We start from the raw sequence: 19,968 nt of genomic DNA on the forward strand, positions 1-19,968 counted from the left end.
TGAGAATGATCTACACTAACCCACGGTGCGAGCGACGTAGCATCCCGGTTTGGCATTGAGGCCGAACGGCAACGGTAGGGGAGCGTCCTCGTCCACACATTGCTCCCACAGGCCTTGACGAAATTTGTGCGCTATCAGCCAATTTGAAGACGCCAAGCAGAGGATCATCAGCAGGATCACAATCAGGCCACAGATGAAGGCAAATACCTGCACGCAAAAGACAAACTTATTTTTAAAATACAGCGGACTCTCGCTAAGAAAAAAAAAAGAGAAAGAAAGGTGTGGAAATGTTTTTTGCGGGAAGCTACATCTGCTTCCTACAGCTCAATGCATGAATACGAACACACTGTAAAAAGTTGGGTTAGTTGGTTGTTCGTCCTAAATGAAGAGCGAGGACACAATAAGCCTGAGCTTGTGAACAACTGAGCTTGTCTGGTGTGGCTTATTATGTCCCCACTCTTTGTATAGTACACATACACAAAAAGAAGTTTAACTGCATAACTACGACATATCTCATTCGCTTTAATCCATGTGGCACCGCATTTAATTCAAGCTTCAAAATTCCTAATGTAGTGGTATGTGATGACAAACCGTAAGTGAAACAAAGCCGTTTGGTCGTCTTTCCACTCTGTTTCATTTGCAGACGACACGGTCACGCGGGTTCTCGACGGCCGCGGGAGCGACGCAAGTCAACCTTGGGGTCCCATACTATTTTCGCAATATGGCCCGCGCACCCAAAAATCCAAAGCACTTGACTTTAAAACTCTATGTTATTGCACCAATGCTTGCACTGAACACGTTTCAAATGACAGTAAAAGTGAGGCGAGGACTTCTCGAGGGACTACGCAAGACAGCTGTTCTCGCTGGCTGCGATACGTCCCTTAATTTGCGGTCAGCCAAAAGCTTTCTTGTCGGTTTTGTGCGACTAATATATTACAAGCCGTGGGTTCGCGCGGTACTGTTACCGCTAACGCTTATTTTGGCGAAGTATTTAATTGTCAGTAGCACTTGGCCGAGTTCGGGGCAATCTGTCTTGTCCTGTCCTGCTTTCTGTGTCTTCTCAAAATTTAGTCACATACAGATGTTTGCCTACTGCCTAAAGGGGCACTAAAATGAAAAAACAGGTTCACTTCCAATGACGTTACACGCTATGTTAATTTCTTACTTGTTATCATAATTCAAAACTTTGATTCCGTTACGAAGCTACAATCAAAATAATACCGGACTATTCTGTGCTTCGGCGCAAAGCAGCGAACGACGCTTCAGCTCGTGCACTTCCTAGATTACTTACTAGATTACTTACTAGATTATAGCGACTAGATTTACTAGATTACTTACTAGATCACTTACTAGATTATAGCGACCATGTCATAATCGGCAACCCCGATGAGGAGCCCGTCCGCACGATCCGCTAGGGGCGCTACTCATCGGCCCGCGAGATCTACATGGTGATTGGACAATGGAAATTTGAATTTTGAACGCGCAGAAGCGGACGTACGACTACCGTTGCAGACGACAGCAACAGCTCCTATGAAAACGCGTAGAATGATGATGATAATCAACTTTAGAAAGGAGCACTGCCCGTGGGACATCCACCGTTTGTATAAAAATACTAAGCTGAGCTGAAGTACAAAGTATTGCAGAAATTGAGGAAGCAATAACCGGGCTGATGAGTAGCGCCACCGCTAAATTCCAAATGCAGCGCTGGGAAGGGGTGCCACACGCATGATGGGTATGCTTTCGCTTCTCCTGTTGTCTTATTGGATGCCGCAAATCTTTGCCTCTCGGGGATCCCATTCGTTGCCGCAAAAAATGATGGCTCTGTTTTCATTGCTTTTTTCTTCTAAACGGTAGCGTTGTGTGAACTAATTTTGGTTGAACTGAACTAATTGAAACACGGACTTTCATTCGAGAGCAATTTCTTCCTTTTTCTTTTAATTTTAGTGCCGCTTTAATACGTTCATTAAGATGCGCCTTCTGTTCTGCGGCATCTTCATTGGATAGACCCTATGTTCCGTTGTGCAAGCAAGAAATCAGAACGCTGTCCAGCCACAGCGACAGACAGCGACAGACAGCGACCAGGAATATAGTGCAGCTACTTGGGTAAACGAGAGGCGCCGTTCTCTTCGCCATCGCCCAGGAGACCAGACAGGGAGGCAGGCACATCGCGACCTCCAGCCCTTATTACCACGTACGGGCAATTCTCCCATCTCCGGGGATGAGGTTCCCCTTCATAACTGCTTCGATCACTTTGGACTGCCATGAGGCTGTGCAACGCTGCCAATCCGTTTACAGAAAGTCAAAAAGACAAAAAAAAAAAAGGACATTATTTAACATTCTACACTTTTCCACCTTCACAAAACGCGAACTTCCACGTTTAATGTTGTATTATATTTTTCTTTTTTGTTTGTTTCCTTATTTTCCCGTACTTGAAATGTGCTTAAAAATCATCCTTACTTGTACAATGGAAGCGTATACGAAGAGGGGAGTCAAGTCCTGTAGATCACATAAACAAAATACAGAAACCGACACTGAAGATTTTTGTTTAAGTTTAATTTGTACAAATTAAACTTAAACAAAAATCTTCAGTGTCGGTTTCTGTATTTTGTTTACTTGTACAATGTAGGAATGTGTTCGCATGCAGGGAATATTATCTGAACAGCACACAGTTCGCAAGCCTTATGCTGCGATTATTGTCCAACTTTGTCCGAAACCTTTGCCAGTGAAATTACTGCTACCGAGAATAACGTTACACTGAACGCGGACAATAATTTACGAGGCCAACTCGGACCACATCGAGGGTCGGTACCAACACCTCCCCTTTAAAGCGTGCTTCACTGCAAGCGCAGTCACTAAGTGGTGAAGCCGACAGCCAAATCGTGAGAGCCGCGTCCGAACGTCCAAATGGGACACCCGAACAGAACCTTCGAAGGACATTTCTCTGCTTCCGCGGTTCGGTTTCAAGAGTGTACTTGTTTACAACGACTCGTAAAGAGTGACAGTCGAAAATGTTGGTAAAGAATGTAGTTCAACGTTCCATCTTCAATAGAGTAACACGTGTCAAACCTACTTGTTAAAGAGACTTATTAGAAAGTGCGAATGTTTATTCTGTTGACTCGCAGTATTTTTAAAATCATAATATACGTGGCATCAGGGGTGAGAAGCTAATCTCAAAGACGCAACTTCTGCGATTTTGATTCCGCGTCAGGGCGAAAAGAAACAACGCGCCTCCTCTCCCACTTTAGTAAAGCAGACATACGTAAAGTCGTGCTGTCGCCGTTTCGGCCAGTCACCGCAGACAATTTCAAACACAGGGAGCCTGTGTCTACGAGTGGCTGCGGCTGCTGGAAGCTTGGCTGTGATTGGTGGATTCTTAAAAGCTACGTCACGTCGACTAACGATCAGGCCGTTGTTAGTGCAGGCGATAAAAAAAAGTGAGAGAGAGAGAGAGAGAGAGAGAAATGAGGGCTGCAATCAATCCACGGAAAAAAGAAAAAAATCTTATTGCTCGCCAAAGTTACCTTTATCCAAGTCTGGTCAGATATAATACTGGCCAAAAACCAACAAGGTAAGCCTCATATCACCGACTAAATGTGCAGCCATCGAATGCTTGTAACGAACTTTCACCAACGTTTAAACAAAGTAGCAATGGTTATAGTGAGACGAAGACACCTGCTCCATGTAACCGTTCATATATGCACCGACAAAACAGGAAACAACCCCAAGCTCAAAGTCGCTCTTAGCCCAAATGGCGCATTGGGCACTCTAAAGGGAGATTTTACTGCCGCGTCAAATGGAGGGCAAAGAAAGGGGGAAACGCCTACCTACTTCCACTCGAAACGCGTTAACGGCACAGTTCTCTCCTAATTTGCCCAATTACGAGGAATTCGCTATACCCGTTTTTCACATTTTTACTCGCTTGCACCTAAAAGCCTTTTCGCTCCTTGACGACTGGTGCTAAATTGACGCGTGAACGACCCGGAAAAGAAAACAGAAAAACAAAAGTGAAATTCGTGAAAGAAAAGGCAACGCGGCTTGGCTACGGTAGCAGACGGGCGAAATGGACAAGTGAACCAACCGACGCAACAACAAAACCGCCATCTGGTGGCAGGTTTTGGGCTGAGCCCCAAGCTCTAAGCGAAGGCTTTAGCTTGCTCCATAGTTCGGACGTGACACGTTCTTCAAATTACCTTCCACGGCCCGCACGTTGATTGCAAAAATGTGTCAAGTACGCCAACCAGTACGTATCCACCAACGCAGCGTCTCCTTCATCGAAACTGCGCTCGCGCAACAAACACAAGTTCTTCCTACAACCTACAACAACGCTCATCAACCTCAGGGCATCAAAAGCCATTCCCGAAGCACTTTATGCCACAACGCCATTCTTCGTGTAGCAAGAGCACACACATCTGTTCTGCACCCTCCGGAAGGGGTAAAACATGACCCCAGTCACTCAGCCCTCTGTTTACTTCCACCACATCATCAGATGCACCATCAGATCCAGACGCATCCGGCTTTGAGAACGCCCCGCACACGCCTACCTGCTCCTAAAATAGGCTCGTCCGATAACTGCGTGCGGAGAAAGGAGAGATCACGTGACCGGACCGTTCCCACCGCCCGCTCTGTGGGAGGGACGGAAGTTAGCCGACGAGGGCCTGGACCAGCGCAAGGGCCTGCATGTTTACATTGATTTCGTGATAGAAGGTGGCAAATGGTCTTTCCGCTCGGTGCTTTCGTCATCATAAATAGTTCAGGATACCCGGAGTGGGCAAACGAGCGAAAGGGGAAACTGAACGGAGGATCGTCTGGCAAAAGAGAGAGTTCTCGGTGAAGGGAAAACGAAAAGGGTTAGGATCAGCAAGATTTCGAAGACGTCGGTGAATAAGTAATATGGGAATTACAAATTCACCTGCTCTCCGAGGGAACTGCGGATAGAACGTGCGATAAAGTTGAACGGAATGCAATATGCAGGGTGTTTCAGCTAACCGTGTCAAATAAATGTATAAATGTAAATATATAAATGTGATTGAAAAAATTCAGGCTGCGGAAAAGTATGCGATAGTAAACGATTCGATGCATTTATCACGAGGGAATTTTTGCCGCCTATAACGAGTAATTTTATCAAATTTCAATTAAAAGAAAATTTGGTTTCTTGAATAGACTTCTGAAATGTGGCAAGCTAAGGTAAAGTCTTCGTGCCAGAATCGCGAAACGCATTGCAGATTTGCCCGAACTCACCACACAATACGTGCGACTATACGTTGAAGTATCACCCCGTTGGGTTGCATATTTCGATTAGAGAATGGCAACTGATGAAATGGGAAAACTTGACATTGCAACGCTTAGGTGTTGTGTTTGTCCTTCTGTGTTTGATTGTCTCAGCTACTAGTGCGTCAAACCGAAAGTGTTGTTGCCGAAAACTGCAGTGTCAGACCTAATCGCCGCTAAAGCAGAGTTCGAATTCTTATGCACCACAGTCGTCGTCTTTCTGTGCGCCATAAATGCACCTTCACTGAAAATTTTTTTGAGCGCTCTTGGACAACAACAACTATATGAATGATGATATGGGATGAGGTGATTCACCGCAACAATTGCTCTTGAAGAAATTGAACCTCTGTATGCAATAAGGGGATAAGTCGAAAAATCCCAAACCGAGAAAACCTCAAGTGAATATTTGGTAAAATAATTGCACCTGGGCTTCCTCGAATACCGCAAATGTAAAGTGTGTAACATATATGTACGTGTCTACTCTACATGCACAATAAAATGCAAAAGAAAAAAGTGCAAAAAATACGTGCAAAATAAAAAAAAAATAAAGAAAACAGTTTTCACGAGTCGGACATTGATGGGTAAGCCATGGAGATGCCAGGTAGGGTGAAGCAACACCTCCTATAGATAATAGAAGGCCTGCGCACTGCCCAGCCCACGGAGGCCTGCGTGAGCTTTGCGAGCTGCTTTGAGCTTTTCTCTTGTTCCCGCTTTCATTGACGTCATAGCGGCGTCCACAGCAGGCCTTCCTGTGTGACGCTATGTCACGTGGGGCGCAGGCCTTCTGCTATCTAGGAGGTGTTGGGTGAAGTCACCTGTGTGTAGTGGAGCAGCCTGGATCGGGCTTATCGTGCTGCTAAACGAGCACCAATCTCGAAATTAATGTCCTAGATGACCAGCATAATATGACTTATTAGCTTACTGCACACGTTTTTTTTTATTATTATTATTTTTTTTTTTTTCCTATTACAACGCCAGGTAAGGTCGGGTGAGGTAGGAAGAACGTGTTTTTCGAGTGGAAGACAAATTTCATCTCCGCATCGTAGCAAAATTTAAGCTACACCATTTGTATGTGTGCGTAGAAAAGGGGCGTGATCTGATTGTCCATCCCATTGACACACATGTTGCATTTCCCGTTTCTTCCCCTCCTGTAGCGGGTCAATAAATTGTAATACGGTCCTAAAGTTTCTTTGGCAGGTACATACTGGTATGCAGATGTCATTGCAACAGAAATACTGAAAAGTGGATCAGTCGAGTTATCCCCTTATTGCGTACAGGGGCTCAATTACGCTAGCGCTCCCCACCTGGGCAGCGCAAGCGACCCCTTTGTGACAAGTGTACACCACAACAATTCACAAACATACATTTGCAGTAGGCCTGACGCAAAATTCTTTGGCGCACCACTTATTTTCAGTTCGCAGACGACAGCAGTGTCGTCAGCTTCGGAATTATCTGTCGATGGGCGCGACACCAAGCGCTCGTAGCAGAAAGCGCGGTGTCTGCATCGCAACCGACTTCGAGATGTGCTCCTTCGTCAGCGCTCTGTTGTTGACCAATAGACCTCTCCCTGTTTGTAAATAAATGACGTCATAGTGTTCGACGGCGCCACCAATTTGGTAGACTTGAACTACGCTCGAAGCTAGGGGGCGAACAAGGGCGCGCCCGAAATCCACGGTCTTGAGGGGATTACGATGGTCCCCGAAAGGGACGCGACTTTCGACCCTGCTTTTCTTTCAATAGGAGGCAGCGAATAAGTGCCCATTCGTGGAACCCAGCCCTCCCCTTCCGATTTGTTTCAGTTTCAGCCTGTTTACCAACGTCATGATGACGTTTTTCGGGTAGAGGTCTATTGGAAGGTATTTCCGTAACTAGAGGATGGGTAATTTATTTTTACAATACTGCGGGCCCGAAGGGCCGAAGCAGGAGTGTATGCAAATCCAGCAATTTGCAAAGCGTGTACAATGCGACACTCATACATAACACATTTATGCAAAAAGGTGCTGCCTAAATTGTCTGTCAACTAGAAGACGTTCCTGAGAAGACATCGTCCGAGTCAAATGCTTCGGATGGTAACTTGTTCCATTCTTCAATGGCTTGAGGACCGAAAGAATATTTAAATCAGGTAGTAGAAGCAAATACGGGCGTTAGTGCATGTCTATACGAGTGCGTCTGGATGTTGATGTTAGTGGATGTCTGGATGTTGCTCTGTCTCGGGGTTTTTCTTCCATCATACTCAACGACTGACGACAAAGCGTCCGCAAACGGGCAAGTCCAAGATTCACGTTTTCCCCTTATTCTGTCAAACTAGTTCGACAGAATAAAAAGAATAAACTAGTAGACAGAAAAGAGGTTGGCTTTATGTAACAGTTCAGTCGTTTATGTGAATCTAACCATATCGTTCAATGCTAACTTCTGAATATTTTCTATTTTCTCGATTATTTTTTTATTTTTTTTTTCTCACTTCCGGTAACCCACTCTTCCCATGTAACGCCCGTATGGGGCTTTTCGGATGATTGATTGATTTTCTCGTATAAGGATCCCATATAATACTGGCGCCTTCCAGAGTAGGACGAATAACAGTTTTATATGCAATCAGTTTTAATTCAGCGTTCGTGCTGTTCAGACGCCTTCTAAGAGCACCTGGAGGGATCGCTCCTGTCCTCCCAAGAGGGCGCTGTATGAGAAGTCCACGTTGTGCGGAGGCCAGCTCGGTGAAACTTTACATAGACCTCTACATGTCACTTACAATCGAATACAAATGTAACCTAAAGATAGCTCTCTACAAGCGGTAGTTGTCTTTTCAAGTGTATATTGCCAGTAAGCACCACCACTTCAGTCAAAACCACGACCTGCTAGATTATAGCGACCATGTCATCGGCACCCGCTCCCAGCGCCGCATTTGGAGACTAGCGGTGGCGCTACTCATCGGCCCGGTTATTGCTTCCTCAATTTCTACAATACCTTGGAATTCAGCTTACCTTAGTATTTTTTGCACAAGCAGTGCACGTCTCACGAGACATGCGTAATTGCTAAAGTTGGTCACCACCATCATCAAGGCGTTTTCATAGAATCTGCTGCTGTCGTCTGCTATATACGGTAGTCGTATAGCCGTACGTCCGCGCCTGCGCGTTCAAAATTCAAATTTCCATCGTCCAATCACGATGTAGATCTGACGGGCCGATGTGTAGCGCTCCTAGCGGACCGTGCAGACGGGTGCCTCATAGGGAGGGGTTGCCGATTATGACACGGTCGTTATAATCTAGTAGGTCGCGATCATAATATCGGCCCACGAGACAGTCGTGATTGGACACGGTGGAAATTTGAATTGTGAACGTGCAGAAACGGACGTACGACCATAGCAGACGACAGCAGCAGAAAGACGCAGAATGGTGACGATAATCAGTTTATAACTTGCGCAATAACGAATCTCGCGTAGGGTATGCATCGCCTTTACAAGAATTATAAGGTAAGCCGAAGTACAAGGTATTGCAGCAATTGAGGAACTATTGAGGCACCCTAAAACTGGCCGATGAGTAGCGCCACCGTTAACTTCCAAATTCCGGCGCTGGGAAGGGATGCAAATGACAGGGTCGCTATAATTTAGTAGATCGTGGTCAAAACGCAACACATTCAAAGATAAATTTGGACGTAGAAAGCCCACAAGATGGAAACCAGGGCGGAGATGAGAACAACAACAACAGATAAATTAATGATGATGATAAGACAGAAGGATAAAAGCAATATTTCTGGACGAAAAAGAACAGCAGCAACTAAAAGAGAGACTGACTTCGAGTCGAGGGTCCTTCATGCACAGACATAGGAAGCGGTGCAGGGATTTCGGAAGGCAGAAAGCAGATCAATAAGATTTTGAGCACGGGACGGAGCAACCGGAGAAGTAAAGGTACCGGGTGAGAGCCGTTACTCAAAAGATCTTATGGGAAACCTCGGTACTTATCCCCTTGCCGGAAAAAGAATGACAGTGTGTCAGTACTTCGTGAAGTTTAGTTTTATAACCCAGTCGCAAGCTCTGTTTGATGAGAGATATTCTCATCTGTATGGCTTTGCGCTCGGAGCCGTACGTGATTGTGTATTCCTCGTTCGTCCAGATGAACGCTTTCGAGAAAGGTCTCGCAGTTGCGGTTAACGGTTCAAGTCGTGACAGGGTCTAGCTGTCGTAGCAGCACATTCGTAGCGCTTATAGCGACGGTATAGACACACGTACGCTATAGAGCTTTATCTTTATTTTATTTATTTTTCTGTTATATGTATCCCCTTTCAAGGCATAAGCAGTCTTATCTGTAACGTGAAGTATAGCTTCAAAATAAAAGTAAAACTAAACACGACTGTGACCGCCGAAGTATTCCATTTTCAAGTGCCCTTTAAAAAAAAAAAAAACTGAACTAAGAATTAGCAGAGACACATTGTTTGGATATATGCCATGGCCTCCACAGCTGTGGATGCCTATAGCACTAGAGTCTATCTGACACTGCCTGGCACATACATAGGATTATTAAACCCTAATCTCGCTTCTTTTTCTCTCAAGAGCGCGTGCCACAAAAATAAATCACAGTCACGTTCCCCCCTCCCACAATCTGTCTAAGGTTCCGAAACGGCCTTTTGTTGTCAGCGCCCTCTGTTCCCCCCAGAAATAGGAGAACGAAAAAAAAAAACAGCAAAGAAGCCGTGCCACGCTCAATCGGGACCCAAGTTAAACCTTCGATTACTTCTCCATATTTTCTTCCACAAGTATGCTCCAGTGTAAGCCTTGCGCGGATGAGCCACGCATCCACACAAAATTCACATCTCATCCGCATCCACAATGCTGCCGGCTCACTTTCATGTCCGTATCCGACTCGCAGGGTTCAACGCTTCCATCCGCAGTCATTGCAATCTTTACAAATCCTGAAACGAGGCACGTACGTCAAAGAATTTTGTTATGCAAATGAGCCGAAACCGAAGCGGCGCGCATCAGGTATACGTAGGGAGGACAGCGCTCATTCCACGTCAGAGGTCACGTGCTTTCCCAGGCAGCACACCAACATTGGCCCAATATTGGAGCAATGTGACTCAATCTTGGCATTATGGGGTGCATATACTGTCGACATTTTCACCATATGGGCAATTATGGGGCCCATTATTACCAAGTTTGATCCCAATATGGGGAAGATCTTGGCAGAACGGGTCCTTTATTGGACCCGTATCGCCAATGCTCAGCCGATATGGGCCCAATATTGTGTGCTGCCTGGGTTGGAGCGATGAGTATGATTGGAGCAGACCTGCTGGCGAGATCGACCTATATAAGGCGAAGGTCATGCGCTCCTATATGGCTGAGTTATTCGCGTGCTGGCCATGCCACGTCGAGACTGTGAGGTACCCGGGTTCGAATCCCGGTCCCGGCTGTTTCTGTGGGCTTTTTTCTGGGTTTTCCTCAGACGCTGAAAGACATATGTCGGCACAGTCCACTTAGAAGTCGGCCCAGGACGCACATACCATCAGGGCGTTGGTCGTGACGCTGCCCACAACGGCGAGCTCTTTCATTAGCACCACCGCTCCTAAGGCGCGTGGTTTTGGTTTCGTTTTCAAAATTTTGTCGTCAAGCGCTCTTGCCCGAAAGCCTCTAATTAAAGGATCGATTAATTAATTATGCGCTTACAGCATCTGCAGGATGAGTACGTGGTATGGTCTTTGTATCACTTCGTTATCCGGGGTTATCCAGGGCTTTTGGGCTTACGAGTGTGATGTGATGTGATGTGATGTGATGTGATGTGATGGCTTACGAGTGTAGTTTCGGAACTACTATTCTGACAATATATTCTGTTTGGAAGAGACGTCGCTTGGGTTCGAAACTGGAACATATAATCCCGTATTCCGTTCGGGATTCGAACCGAATGCGCAATGATTCGCTTCAATATTCGATACATCTTAATACGTATTTCCACAGCCCTATACTTACGATGCAACTGCGTAAATGCATATAAATGCTAAAACGTTAACTTATTTTACATCAAATTTACGTGAGAAAATCACACGTAAAAGGAGAAGGGACTTTTTTTGTGAAGGGTGGCGAACGATGCTAACTGTGGTTTAATAAGCAGGGATCGCCGACAAAACGTGGAAACAAATGGACTGAGGAAATTTGCTTAAATGAAAACTACTGCGCTACAAACCAAATTACGTATACCTGTAGCTGCCACATCGAGCAACGAAACTGCGCTGTCTGCCGCATACACATATCTACACTCTTAAGAAGAAGAAAAAAAAAATGAGCAAAACTGGGGTGCAATTACAGCTTCTAGTCGTCTATATACTGCAATTACTGCTCCTCATTTTAGAGTCCTGGCTCTGAAATTTTTCGCTCTTACCGCAAAAATTGTTCATAAACTTCAACGGATTTAATGGGTCTAGTAGTGCCTTTCTAATCTTCTTACACACAACTTCATTACAGCAATTGTACATCACTATAGGGCCAGTTTCATATCTCAACGCATCGACCACACCTCCAAAGTGTCACGTAGCGTTTGTCACTCAAGAGCAGAGTTGTACACGTTACTCGAAAAAAGTAATTGATTACAATTACTGTTACTACTGAGCGAAAAGTAATTCTTTACTGTTACAAATTACTTCATAAAAATGTAATACGTTACTGATTAAAAATGTAACGCGTTACTTTTCCCGTTACTTTTATATTGTGGGCCATACTAAAGCCAACAAGCCTGCAGCGAATGCAACCATGCAGCTCTTGTTGCAAATTCTAATATGAGACACCAACATACATGATAAGTGAAATTCACAAATACGTTGAAAGCAACATACAAAACACATACACGCATATATTTCAGATTTATATACACAATTACATCTATATGTACACAACATTGTTGACAGAAGGTTAAAAAAGTAATCGATTACTCAGTAATTGATTACCGAAAATTGTAATCAGATTACTTGGAAAATTACTTACTCACAAAATTAATTGATTACGTTAAAAAATTACTGAAAAAGTAATTGATTACTAGTAACGCAATTACTAGTAACGCGTTACGTACAACTCTGCTCAAGAGTTCTTCACAAAGTCATTTTCCCATCGCCTGAAGTCGAGTGGAACGACCTACCTCAGTCCACAGTGGATATTGTTGACCCCATTGTCTTTCGGAAACATTTCCATAGTAATTTCTTTTGGCTAGGAGCCAACTACCTTTCTGTTCCATCGTCATGTTTTCTTAGTATAATTAATGTACTCTTACTTGTATATGAAGCCAGTATTACTAGTATTTATTCAGTGTTCTTAATGATGTATCAACACGTACTGTATTGTGTTTCCGTGTTCTTAATAATGTAGTAATTTGTGTTCTTAATTATGTACTAGCATGTACTGTATCGTGTTTCAATTTTGTATTACCCACGTAATGACCGTCAAGGTCCTTTGGGTCTCTGAATAATAAATAAATAAATAATAAATAAAGACGAATTCTTTAGAAACGTCTTGTGAGGAAGAACATTTGAACGTGAAACAAACGAAGCTTTCTGTGTTTATTTTGCGCACTGAGCTTTCATGTATAGCATATGTCACTGCATGTGCTACACGAATACACACAGAATGCTTCGTTGTTTTCATGTCCATTGAGCCCGTACCATATTTTATGCCAACAAGGTAAAAAACGGATAGGGCAGCTCCTCGCATATAATGGCCGAGCGCGTAACACGGTGCGGTTGTAAACCGAATTTTAAAGCGATAGAGATTAAGTATTTAGTATAAGTATAAGCATAAGTTAAGTATTAGGTATAGTTTATGTCAGCAGATTGTGGAAACACAACCCATTGAAGAACAAGGTCAATACTGTGATAGTGCAACCACGGCGCTGCTCACAAGGAACCAGGAAGAAGTGATAAAGAAGGGCTGCTAGCTGCTTCGAGTGATTTCAGTCTTTGGTATCAGTTGTTATCTTGAGCTGAATGGTATGTGGGGGGGGGGGGGAGCGCCAGCTAGGGTTTCGTTTTCTTTTCGTCTTTTTTTTTTTTTTTTTGTTCCGTGCTAGCACCGCGAACTATGGCTATGAGCGGCGTACAGAAGTGGACATATGGAGAGAGGACAGCGGGGTTAGTAGGCGTCCTGGGCCGACTTCATGGGGAACTGAGCCGACATTCGTCTTGAAAGTCTTCGAAAAACTCAGGGAAAACCTCAGATGCCACGCGAGATGGTAGTTTTTGATCGCTTCTCATGTTTTGTAATCTTAGATTCAGTTTGAATAAAAGGGTTGAAAGTGCGATGTCGATGTGTGTGTGTTGTCGCGTCACGTGTGTCTTTTCGCTCCAAGTACCACATTACATTCTTAAAAATGAACTTCACCACATAGCATGTTCCTAGCCAACCATCATCTCGAATGACACCGTTCTTTCCCATGATTTGCTGAAAATGTGTGGGGGGGGGGGGGGAGAGGGGAGGCGTACGCCCCTTTTGTGGCATCATGTAGTTCATAATTGCCACAAAAATGGGGTACGCCCTTCGTTTGCATCAAATCAAGGGAGCGAACGTTGTCATTCGGGATGACGGTTGACTTGGAGCGTGCTATGCGGCGAAGCACTGTTTTTAGAGTGTACACTCTTAGAAATGAACTTCACCGCATAGCACGCTCCTAGCCAACCACAATCTCGAGTGATATCGTTATGTGCCCTGATTTGCTGAAAACTGGAGGCGTACGCCTTTTTTGTGACAATTATGAACAGCATAAGTGTCACAAAAAAAAAGGCGTACGCCTCCCTCTTTCAACAAATCAGGGCAGATAACGATATCATTCGAGATTCTGGTTGGCTAGGAGCGTGCTATGCGGTGAAGTTCATTTTTACGAGTGTAGAGCTTGACTCCAATTTTGACGTCCCCGACAAAAGCACTTGTCAAGGCGCAAGCCCATTTCGAAATTCGCGCACAGGCTTGGTTACGCACATCGAACCCCTTTGCGCATGCGCGGTTTACAAGTAACGCGCGAAAGAAAGCCCCCCCCCCCCCCCCCCACGAAGTCCCCTCCCCCCCGTACAGCTACAATAGGAAGAGATAGCTTTCGTTTTCTCCCGCTTGGAACACAATTCCCGCTGTGACACAAGCCGGAGCAACAGCACACTGCATTATTCAACCGAGAGAGAAGCTACGATGGGCTTTCCCTGTTATCGATCCGAGCATTGCAGGGAAGCTCCCATACCCGCCCCCCTCTTGGCGGCTCCGAAGGTCGATCGCTCGCGCTGCCCGTTGACAAAACCCGACCGGCGGCTCGGAGGTCAGTGGCCCCCACTGTTCGCTCGGCGCCTCCTTGCCAATCAATGGGCAGCACCGTCTGTGACGTCACTGTATAGCCCTCGTGAGCTTTTTTTTCTTCCGTCACACTTTTAGGCTTGGATTTACTATTTGCGTTCGCGCCATCTTCCGGCTCCGTTATCGGTCACATTTCAGTTCGCTGCCTCAATGTGACTTTGGTCCTACTTCATCCAACCTTTTTTCTTTTTCTTTTTTTTTTATGCTCGGAGATTTATGAGGTTCAAGATTTCTTTCTGTAAGCCGAGAAGAAATGGAAAATTGCTGCTCCCTTCAAAGCTTCTTTCCTTGCTCGTGAATAGTCTGTGCCGCCTTTTTGTTGAGCTCCCGGGAAATCGCTGTCGCTTCGAAATTAATTCTAGAATTCTAGCAATTACTCAGGGTTAAACAACGAAGCTGTACGTTATTGTTAAAAATTGTTCAAAAAAAAGAGCAGCACAACATATGGTACAGAACCTTACGCAGCTATGAAAATGGCAAAATCCACATACATGCAACGCTTAGAAGCTTGTGTATATAGGCAATTTGTAACAGGTAAACAGGCCAAAAATATCGACGTTACTGATAACTCAAACGGAATATCCGTAAACATAAATAAAAAAATATGGATACTTTACTGATATTAGAGAAAATAGCGACATTTACATACCGATAACTATCGATATCCATCAGAAAAATAACGACATTTAATTTATACATATACCGATAACATCGATCGATAAGTATATCGATAATATGGACATTCGCGAGGGGGGGAACAAAGATGTTTTTATGGATACTCCATCCCAGTACTCCTAAAACAGAACTTCACCGCATAGCACGATCTTAGCCTTTTTTTTTTACACTTATGCAGACGCGACAATAGACAACTACCCGAGAAACGTCATCATGACGTTGGTAGACAGACTGAAACCGAAACAAATCGGAAGGGGAGGGCTGGGTTCCACGAATGTGTTGAAACTTGTTCGCTGCCTCCTATTGAAAGAAAAGTAGGACCGAAGGTCGCGTCCCTTTCAGAGACCATCGTAATCGCCTCAAGACCGTGGCTTTCGGGCGCGACCTTGTTCGCTCCATAGCTTCGTGCGTAGTTCAAGTCTACCAAATTGGTGGCGCTGTCGAACACTATGACGTCATTTGTTTATAAACAGGAAGAAGTCTATTGTCACAAAAAGGCGTACGCGCCGCACTTTCCACAACACTACCACCACCACCATCTGTTTCGAGAGTGGGGGGGAAGGTAGCAGGTGTTTTAATTTTCACGATTTATCCAAGACTACCAGGACGAAACGACAATTTTTATGCTCTTCAAAGATATAATACGACCTGCAACGCGTAATCTAGCACCTAAACAGCCCTTTATATCCGATCTATAGTTCCATTACAAACGCCGCAGTTTACCTTACAAAAGCCCCCGCATATATTCACCTTCTCCGCAGTAATCAAAATTCGGAGACTCGGGCGATATTTCACCTTCCCGTGCGCCTTACTGGTCAGCACTTGGTCCGCTATTTCATCACTTCCTGTGGAGAGTGAAATACCGTCGTAAATGGGGCACCGGCCGTCGTTAATCGAGTGGCGCCGTTTAATTTCGACTTCCTTCCAGAGGAATTTATGCGCCCTTCCTCAATTTTCCCCCCAGAAAGCAATGAAGAGAGAAAGAAAAGAGAAAGAGGGAGAGAACGAAAGGTAAAAGAAACCATCTGAGGGAAAGCGAGTGGAAGCAATAAGGTTGAAATGCGTTCGGGAATGTAAAATATTTCCCCCGACATTTGGTTGCCGGTCCGTCACTCTGTCGGGGACAAATTGTGAACTGCTGCTAACGAGTCAATATAAACTTACGCGAAACGAAACGATAAATAAAAATAAAAAAACTCTCTTTTTGGTTTCATTTGTATATCGTGTAGTATCGCATATTGCCCAGTTTCCGAAACACCTGGACAATAATAATAACACCAGAGTGCAGGCAGGAAGGGTTGTGAACTAGAGTTACAAAAATATCAAGAGTTATTATGAATGCCGATGGTGATTGGGCTGCATCTATCATACATTAAAATGAAAACACTGACATTTTATTTATATCGATCGCCACGAGAACGATGTTGACATTTCATCTAGTGTATCGAATGAAGTGTATCAGTATTCAGCGAGAAAGTGTATTTTTTTTAATGCTTGAAAGATAGTTTTCGAAGTATTATTAAATATTTTATCGATATATTATTCCATTAGATGTTATTCTAGATATTACCCATTTCGATATATGGCGATAACCGCGAGAGAAACAGCGTAACTTTGCCAATATTTATGGTTATTCGATAAAATATCGACAATTTTGAAACATCGATAGCGTTAATTGGAAAAGTTTTTTTTTTCTAAATCCCGTGCTAACGCCACGAAGCAACTGTGGCTATAAACGTCGTACCGATGTGGACAGATGGAGAAAGGACAGCAGGAAGGAGAGAGAGACAGGGGTGTTTGTGTGTGCCCTGGGCCCACTTCAGGGTGAAGTGTGCCGACATCCGTCTTGAAGGCCTGCCGGAAAATGCAGGGAAGACCTCAGAGAGCACAGCCGGTGGTAGGATTCGAACCTACTACCTCCCGGTCTATACGCCCTGGCTACCACCAACGGGGTATCGCTTTTATCCCCTCGACTATGCCGCTGGTCAAATGAAAAAGAAAAAAAAAAACGTCGATAACGTCGATATACAAATACGGGTATTGTTCCATCCCTATTGTGAACACGAAATTGTCACGTTAAAGAAGAGTAGCCTAGTCCCCCTGCCACACGGGGCAGTCTTCAATGATCATCGAAACCGACGACCATTGAACATGCGCGTAGCGCCACCTAGCGTGCAACGTGTCAACTTCTCAAACAGCATTGGATTCAATGGTCTCTGACAGGTTGACGCATTACACTCTAGATGGCGCTACGCGCATGTTCAGTGCCCGTGGGACAGGTGTATAAGCTTTGTGTGACGACTGGGGTCTACTATAGTCGTGTTTAACTTAAGAAGGAAAAGATATCTAGTCCGTCATCTACATACGCCGTTGGAGATAAGGAGACACACTAGCGCGCCAGAAATACTGCAGTGCCACCATGGGGGTAGGGCTCGCGTAAGTGTCACGCGGCCAGTCTTAACAGCCAATACGGAAGCAGAGTGAGCGTGATGGACTACATTATCAGGCGGAGGAGGAAAGAGTGACGTGTACTGTGCCCCAGCCATCTTATCTGTGGCGCAGTAATATTTTGAGAGCTGACGGACTAGATTTCTTTTCCATCTTAAGTTGAACACCAGTATAGATGCATGGTGGTCACGCTGAAGATGGCAGGACTACAAGGTATAGGGAGTTAGAGACGGAATATCTGTATCGATATTCTCCATATTTCTCCAAATCAATGTCACGGGTGTTGCAAAAACATATTTCCCCCATCTTTAATACACCAGATGTATACGTCTACACGCTGCTAACACCACACACGCTCCCGATACTGCGCGACGAGGCAACATAAACTACCCGAATTGCCCCACCTGTGGCACGCTTGAGGACACAGAGCACGTCTTTCTCCACTGTGCTGTGGACGACGACTGTCCTGTTTGCGTTTCCCCATAGGGAAGGGTACAGCAGGTCCTTTTCTTAGAGTGCTACTTCATCCTCGGGTCAACTCATCGTTACAGCGTTCGACCATAGAAGCTCCTGGACATCTCTTTACTGATACTGGACTCTGTCTTCAGCCGTGGTCACATCGTGTCAGTGCTGGTGCGGTGCATCTGGGTGTACCGCACTAAATGGACCACTCATGCTTTCATTTTGATAATATCTGACTGATTAGATTAAGCAGCTAACGATCCACGAATGCAGACTAGCAGGTCCTAATCTTTCGTAATCTCTCCGCATAACTTTTTACATACTATTTTTACATAACGGTGTCTTAAAGCCGTGTGGCTCCAGCACGTGACATACACGCCTGTAACGACTTTTCGCTGCGGGGCTAATTAAAGAGCCGACTATAGCGTATGCTTTTGTGACTGTATACGCTTTATGTATATTTTCCTTTTGCCTGAACGGCGAGCGTGACAAAGCATTTTCGAGAGAGAGACAGAGAGAAAAGAAAGATGGCACATCGTTCATTCCTTCAGTCATTTTAGAATTGTGTGAACGATAAATAGCGTACAGACGGCCAACACAAAGAGAGAGAGAGAGAGAGAATGTGCACTGACGGGACATCTGTCAGTAACGGTTGCAGGTGCCAAACGAAATTCGACCAACGTAAGGCGTCGGCGCAATCGTTCAATAACACCCACGAGCCCGTCGTCATTGCTATATAAAGGACAAATTTTCTCTTTGTAAGGGGGGGGGGGGGAATCCATTGTTAGATGCGGTTGATGATGTACTCCTAACATGAATGGAGACTGCCAAGGATCCTAAAAATATTTTGCGGCTGCCTCTCATGTTCCCTTCCTCTTGGAGTGTGTTATGCTGACGTCCCTTGATTTGCCTTACCGTCGGACAGGGACGAATTGGCCTATTTCGGAAGTTATTAAATGAAGATGAATTAAAGAAAGCACGCCGGGAGATGTGCCTGAAAGAAACAAGTCCAGCAACTTCGAAGGTTGTTTGTGGCGGTATCCGTGGAAACAGGCCACCATCAGGCGTGTCAATAATATGGTTTGGTCAACACACCGCCTAGATAGAGAATGCCTGCTTACTCGTCGACGTGACGTAACAACTAAGAGTCAGCCAATCAGGATCGTATTTTCAACGGCCGTAGCCAATCACGAACGTGCTTTCACTGTCGTCTGCGAGTGGTGAACGTCCCCGCGTACTAAATGGGAAAACAAAATAAAGCGCAATGCGGTCCTATATTTTCCTTAAGACTAATTTTCTAGAAAGCGTGTTGCACTTTTAGCCTACAGGTTCTAATTTGCGAGGTCAGCTGCAATCATTTGCGAGTTCTTGAATTCGCAGAACGGCGAATCGCGGTAGAAAAGCCAGCGCTACCTGTGGCGCCCGAGGTATCATGGGAAGATGGAGCGCCAGTTTCCTGTTGGCTGCTGCCGGCGCATGCGCAGACGCTATGCAGATTGCAGACGCTCTGGTTGCATCTCTCTGTGAAAGTGCTTGTTCGATTGCGTTTTGTTTTAGAATTTGCCGGTTGTAACGGGACGCGGAAGAGGTTGCGAGTGTTCTCAAAAGCAAGCCATGCGCTCTTTGTATGCCTTAAACACTCAAAGGAGGCCAACAGTACGCGACATTCATTGCTCACAAAGTAAAGGCATCGCTAAACATCCTACGTGGTCTCTCAGGAAAAAGCAGACGACAGAGCAGTGTTTCTCAAACATCCCATGACGCCTTGCGCCGCTCACTTGGGGGCGCGGGCGCTTTTCTCGAAAGGCCTA

At 45.0% G+C, this 19,968-nt stretch overlaps 1 protein-coding gene across 3 annotated transcripts in view; it reads right to left on the reverse strand.

The window, feature by feature from the left end:
- LOC135370587 (transmembrane protein 47-like) overlaps positions 1-19,968 on the reverse strand; it is a 47,062-nt gene that overhangs the window by 8,883 nt on the left and 18,211 nt on the right. For all 3 annotated transcript variants that reach the window (XM_064604358.1, XM_064604359.1, XM_064604357.1), the window contains one exon: positions 21-207. In XM_064604358.1, coding sequence (XP_064460428.1) covers positions 21-207 — 187 coding nt within the window. The remainder of the gene's footprint in view (positions 1-20; positions 208-19,968) is intronic.

This window comes from Ornithodoros turicata, chromosome 10, assembly GCF_037126465.1.
Source record: "Ornithodoros turicata isolate Travis chromosome 10, ASM3712646v1, whole genome shotgun sequence".
NCBI classification, from domain to species: domain Eukaryota; kingdom Metazoa; phylum Arthropoda; class Arachnida; order Ixodida; family Argasidae; genus Ornithodoros; species Ornithodoros turicata.